The following is a 6,455-nucleotide window of genomic DNA, read 5'->3' as shown; positions in this document are numbered from 1 at the left end:
ACGCGCGTATGTTCTTGTCACATCCATCAGGATTAGGATATTACCAAACAAATATATAAAGCCTTTAAGAGGAATTGTGTCATTTGACATGGAAGTAATTGAAAACATATGAATTTCTCAACAAAAATAAACAATTACACTGTACTTTGTAAAAGTTAAAACGTAGAGGGAAAAACCTAAAAAGTAGGCGGGGCTTTCCGTTTCCAATTGGAAACCGCTCGCTCCGCTGTTTCTATACGAAGCTAGCCCTCAATAGAAAACTAAATCTCCCTTCAAAGGACTGTAACTTTAAACTCGAGTTTAATCGCTCAGCTCTGCTTGATTTATTTTGAAGCTCTATATCCACTATGCTTTACGATTATATCTCATTTGACAAGACACGGAGAGGGTTCGGCTGATTTTTGGTTGACTGTGTTTCAGTTTTACACTCAACTTTCATTTTGGGTCATCTGTTATCTCTGTCAAGTCAAATTCAACATGTCTATTACTTGCTACTTCTCAACTGTTTCCAGCAACATGGAGGTAAAGTCTTCTTTTGATTCTGTTTGATTTTATCCAAGAGTTTAGGCCTCATAGTCATATGATATTTCCAGCAACCTCAGTCCCAAAGTAAAGTCTAGAAAGACATGAAATAGAAGGCTCTGTGTAATGGACAGTTCCAGAAAAAGACCATTACCCCCTGAAGACAACATGGTTTTTTGGAATTTTTTCCACTTGGAAATCCTAAGAAATTTTGGAAAAGGTTCTTTCTAAGGATTTTCCTAATTATTTGGTTGTCATCTGTATCGGGAAATCCAAGACTTTTCCTTAAAAAGAATCTTTAATGTTGAGGAAATGTTGAAGTTTTCAAAAGCTAATTGTTATGGATATCCATGTGGGACACTTGGAACAGCCCAATCAATAGCCCCCCCTGCATTTTTAAGTCATTGCCTTGGACTATAAACGCTATAAGTTACTAAATATCCTCTAGCTGTATAACTATGCCCATTTGGTGAGTTGAGGGTACTGTGAAGTCGGATAACTTGCATCAATGGAGGCTAACATACATAGCCCTCAAATGAGTGACCTCTTCTGGTCCTTAAGTTAAAATACAAAGTTAAATCAAAACAAAAATGGTAGAGTAGAGCTGTGAGCGAAACTGCGTAGTTCATTTGTTTTGAAATTTTGCTGCTTTGATTGGTTAGTCATTTGAGGACTAAGCATGTTAGCCTCCATTGATGCAAGTTACCCGACTTCACGATACCAAGCCATTTTTCAGGGGTGGTTGATAAAATACCACAGCTTTATATAAAGAGCTGTCACAGAAAGACAACACGATGTCTGAGAATTTATTACAGCTCCCCTCCCCTTTGCAAAATCTAATCTTTTCCAGTTCTTCTTCTGGTGGGTTGTAACCCTCTTTGACCATTTGAAAGCCATTAATAATACCATAGACCTTTTCGCCTTTCCATCCGCCATCTTGAATTGTATGCAAAAATATAGGAACGAAAAAGCTGTGGTTTGATTTAGTTGGAAAATATGCAAAACATATGCAAGTTTACACAAAGATTAAAAAGACAACAAAGCATCTTATAAATAAATTTTATAATCATTAGAACAATAAAAGATGGAATTTCTTAATCCAAAAAGAAATATTTACCGAACAACAAAAGCCTTTTAGGAATTTGTTCTTAAAGACATTGCATATTCTGTTTTCATGCCATTAAAAAATTCCACGAAGACGGAGTACACACATCAACTTTCAAAACATGCAAACTGAAAGAAGTAATTATGACGTCACTCATTCAGCGGGTTCAGATCGATGTTTTGATTTGATCGTTTGGCGGTTCTATTCCCAGGAGAATAATTTACCGTCAGCCGAATAAGGATTATTTTTGTACCTTCGTGGGTGATTTTTCAGCTTGAGTTTATGTCTAATGTTATGGTTTTTTGAAGTGCTTGTTCTAAGAAGTGGGCGAATTTGATTATTTTTTCTAGTTTTCAAAAGAAGCAAATTTAATCTTTCTTCTACAAGATTACTTTAATATAATGCTAATTATGCATGTAAGTTTTATATTAATACTTTCTTTTTGCATATGTTTTGCATACTTTCTAAGGGAATTTCACCACGGCAATTCGGCCACATAATTTTTGCATACAATTCAATATGGCGGATGGAAAGGCGAAAAGGTCTATTCAGTTAGTCACACTAGCGTCCTGCCGAAATGTGTATCAAAGATTACTCTTATGTGCCAAATAAACGCCCCCCCCCCCACCCGCTTGTTAATTTTTCAATTTTTTTCCAACCCCTCGGACGTTATTAGGACCCCCTCATTTATTAATTTTTGAAAAAATTCCCAGCTACCAAAAGGAAAGTTCCTTGTTTTACTCTAAAAAGCCTAAATTTAGTCAATTTTGACCCTTTTTAGGGTTTTTTAAGGTCTATTTTCCAACCCCCGGTAATTATGCCCCCCGTTTATTTAATTTGAAAGACCCAGACGCCGACCCATTTACATGTGTGGAATTTGAATTCATGTATAAAACATGAAATTTGGTCAACTTGTACCAAAATTACGAGGTTTTTAAGTTTTGCCTGGAAAGGCTTATGATGACGTCATCAAAAAACTTTCAACCTCCATAACTTTTGATAGGAAAATTTTCAAGGCATGTTTTATACCTCAATTTTTATCAGCATTTCATGCTCTTTCCGCTGGAACCATCAGATTTTGAATATTTTCAAAAAAATAATATTTTGACCAGCCACTTGATGACGTCATCTGGCAGGTGGCCAGGTGGAAAAATTTGGTGTTACTGTTTAAAATTAAGTTTTAGACCCTCTAAGGATCATCTGTGCCAAATTTCATGCTTTAATCACCATCTGAAGTATTTTTGTGCTAACAGACCTCACTAGTACCCACGAAAATATATATAAAAAGGTAAATAATTATATAATTTTTAAAAATTGAAAAAAATATTTTTTCTTTAATATCAACCCTTCTCAGTCTAATGCAGGGTACCAATCCTACCTTTCTGACAACACTTCCCCCAATTCTGGTCAAATTGTCAAAATGAGCTAATAGAAATTCAGCCACCAAAAATTTATTCATTTTTCAGATCAAGAAACATCAACAGAAGATTCAAATGGTGTTGGATGGCAAGAAAATCCAATACACAGTCGTTGATATTTCTGCTTCAGAAGAAGGCAAAGCAAAAATGAGAGAGATTGCTGGTGACCCAAAGGCTTTACCACCACAAGTTGCTAACGGTGACCAATACTGCGGGGTGAGTCTTGATTTCATTTTTATCATTTTTACTCTTAAATTGTCTTTGATAATAAAAAAGATTGATCTGGAAAAGATGCAAAAATCGACTTCGGGAAGATTGCCCCTGGGTGCGGTCCATTTACATGGTCCATTTTCTCCTGTATTTTCCTATGCGGAAAGAAATCTTGAATGATTATCTGTAACTTGTATGAAAAAGAAATTGATTTAACAAAACTCTCTGATTGAATGAAATAGTCTATATAATTATTACCTCATTTTGAAACTTTTAAACTTACAACTTTACTTACTCACAGCCAATTAATTAACTCAATTTTGTTCTTTACAGTTTCTACTTAAGATATAAAACGTAATTTACATATGATGGTATTTAGCAACTCTGCATTTTTTAAGGTAGATTTCAATACCACATTCAATTTTATTTTTTCCCAACTTTTCTTCACAGGACTATGGTGCATTTGATGCTGCAGTCGAAGAAGAAACATTGAACGAATTCCTGAAGTTATAAAATAATTATTCACTATTTTAAAAACATTAAAACATTCACACAGATCAAATATCCCAACAAACACCAACGGTAAATGCATGATCGCTTAGTAAAAAGACAATACCTACGTAAACGCTATCTCAAAACTTCCATCTTGTCTCTTGTTTCTTGTGATGAAGAGTTTACTCGAAAATATAATTTTATCACTATTTTATAGTTTATTATATATGCCAAATATTATATTATTTGTTCCTATACTTTTTGTTCAAGTTTTTATTTATTTTCCAGAATGAATTTTCTTAATTTTGTATTCTATTTTCTTCTGTCAACTGTTCCTATTTCTAGTCTTTGTTACAACAAAATGAAATTTAACTGATGGTCCATCATTATTTGCAATTTATTTTTAAGTCTTGAAATACAAAATCAAATGTACATAAAATGTCAAATATTATAAACTATGAATTTCGATGATTATTTTTCTTCTGGTATTTACCTCCTTTGACCATTGCGAGTTTTACTGGAGCCATGCTTCTGCAGTAGGCTCATTTTTAAAATATTGCTTTTGAGGGGGGAGAACGAGAGTAAATGAAAGGCATTGGATAACATGTTGGATTGAAAGCTAAAAACTTCATACAACACTTTTTTGAATTTCCAGCATTTTATCCAACATTCTAAAAATGGCATGTTGGATGAAATGTTGTTGGGCCGGTTTGCGTCAATTCAAATTTTTGGAAAAAAATGAAAATTCAAAAAAAAGAAGAAAAAAATCGTGTTGGACGGTGTTGGATGAAGTTTGATCGCCATCAAACATTTCATCCAACATTTGCGGTGAGATTAAAGAAGCTCTCTCATTGAATTGTGTAATTTTTCGTATTGGATTGGTTTGGTGGTACTTTTTGGACCTACTTCCGGGTGCCCCGGTGGAGGTCCTATGAATTAACCTCTGTCTGTTCGTCCGTCCGTCCGTCCGTTCGTCTGTTACCAGCTTTTCTCGAGATTGGCTCATTAGTTTTTCTGATTTTTTTGCACAAAGATGCAAAATGGCAATGGCCAAAATGTGACGGAGCCCGATTTTCGAAAAAAAATCATTTCCGGCCGAAAATGACGGAAAAACTGGCTTTTTGGCATTTTCTCAAGATTTCATCATTAGTTTTTTCTGATTTTTTGCACAAAGATGCGTATTAGCAATGTCCAAAACTTGGCCGATTTTTGAGAAAAAAAATTTTCCGGCGGAAAATGCCTGAAATATGCCGGAAATCGCCGTTTTTCTAGATTTTCATGGACTTTTTCCTTATAATTGGTTGTTTTTTCATTCAAAAACATTATTAATAGCAATGCCCACCATCAAGCATGTTTCAATATTCAATAAAATTGATTTTTGAAGCCGGAACTATTTTAAAAGTCGCCGGAATTTTAACCTATTTTCGCCGGAAAGACAGTATTTCTTGAATTTCTCGAGCTGTACTTTATATTTTTTTATGAAATTTTGCACACATACGCAATATGACAATACCTAAAATGTCACGGAGCCCGATTCTCGAAAAACATTTTTATCCGGCCGAAAATGCCGGAAATATGCCAGAAAAACTGGTTTTTTGACATTTTCTCGAATTTTTATTTTTAGTTTTTTCTGATTTTTTGCAGAAAGATGCGTATTCGCAATGCTCAAAACATGGCCGAGTTCGATTTTTGAGAAAAAAATTTTTCCGGTTGAAAATTCCGGAAATCGCCGTTTTTGCAGATTTTCATTGGAATTTTTCCTTATATTTCTATGTTTTTCACACAAAAACATTATTGATAACAATGGTAACATCAAGCATGATTCAATAGACGATATCTGATTTAGATAAATGCAACGCATTCTGGTTTCTAGGGACTCTCAAAGGAATTATAATAGATCAATTATAATAGATTATAATTCCTTTGAGAGTCCCTAGAAACCAGAATGCATTGCATTTATCTAAATCCGATATCGTCTATTGTCAATAAAACTGAATTTTGCGACCAGAACTTTCTATTTAGTTTTTCCCTACAACCCTTCCCTCTCCCCCTACCATCAATCAATGATGAATTTCTTGCGTTATGCATTTTCGCTAAACGCTATGTTTTCTGACTGATTTTTTTCCTTTTTCTCCTTGCATTACTATCTAACTTTCATCATATGTAGGTCCATTCAGCATCTAGCTTGTTTTCTATATTTTTTGAACTTTCATTGTTTCCAAGTCATGTCGGATGAAATGTTGGATCAGTTTGCTTTGCCCCGGCCTTGATTTTCGCTTGATTTCCAACGCAAATCTTTCTTCCATCAAAAAGAAAAAAAGTACCACCAAACCAATCCAACACGAAAAATTACACAATTCAATGAGAGAGCTTCTTTGATCTGCCGCAAATGTTGGATGCAATGTTTGATGGCGATCAAACTTCATCCAACTTTATCCAACATTTCATCCAACATCAGAAAAAAGGCATGTTGGATGAAATGTTAGATCGGTTTGCCCTGGCCTTAAGCGATCATAACTTTTGAACCATTCGTGCAAATGTAAAAAGGGATAGCCTTTTCATAAATTACGCCACGAACATCACCTGCCTCGTTTTGAATCATTTAATGTCTCAAGGGGTACGATCACCATGGTTGAATAATCAAGAGTTCTAACTCTGAGTTTAAACGCTAGACTTAAGACTTAGGAGCTTAAGATCCAAAAGTTCAA

The 6,455-nt window shown here is 34.6% G+C and overlaps 1 protein-coding gene across 1 annotated transcript; it reads left to right on the top strand.

The window, feature by feature from the left end:
- The first annotated feature begins 381 nt into the window (after positions 1-381).
- LOC136801919 (SH3 domain-binding glutamic acid-rich-like protein 3) lies at positions 382-4,209 on the top strand. The gene is made up of 3 exons (XM_067058600.1): positions 382-522; positions 3,094-3,261; positions 3,706-4,209. The coding sequence occupies exons 1-3, from the start codon at positions 478-480 to the stop codon at positions 3,766-3,768; spliced, it is 276 nt and encodes a 91-aa protein (XP_066914701.1). The 5' UTR covers positions 382-477; the 3' UTR covers positions 3,769-4,209.
- The last annotated feature ends 2,246 nt before the right edge of the window (positions 4,210-6,455 follow it).

The sequence above is a fragment of the Clytia hemisphaerica genome, unplaced genomic scaffold (genome assembly GCF_902728285.1).
Source record: "Clytia hemisphaerica strain Z4C2 unplaced genomic scaffold, Clytia hemisphaerica genome assembly, whole genome shotgun sequence".
In the NCBI taxonomy this organism is placed as follows: Eukaryota; Metazoa; Cnidaria; class Hydrozoa; order Leptothecata; family Clytiidae; genus Clytia; species Clytia hemisphaerica.
The sequence above is the reverse complement of the archived record's forward strand: the minus strand, read 5'-3'. Positions and strand labels throughout refer to the sequence as shown.

What these genes read in the sequence shown, in the direction of transcription:
- LOC136801919 (XM_067058600.1), top strand. Translation starts at nt 478, where the DNA reads ATGTCTATTACTTGCTACTTCTCAACTGTTTCCAGCAACATGGAG. An exon ending in CTGTTTCCAGCAACATGGAG is followed by an intron (nt 523 to 3,093) that starts GTAAAGTCTTCT and finishes TTCATTTTTCAG; the next exon opens with ATCAAGAAACATCAACAGAA. An exon ending in ACGGTGACCAATACTGCGGG is followed by an intron (nt 3,262 to 3,705) that starts GTGAGTCTTGAT and finishes TTTTCTTCACAG; the next exon opens with GACTATGGTGCATTTGATGC.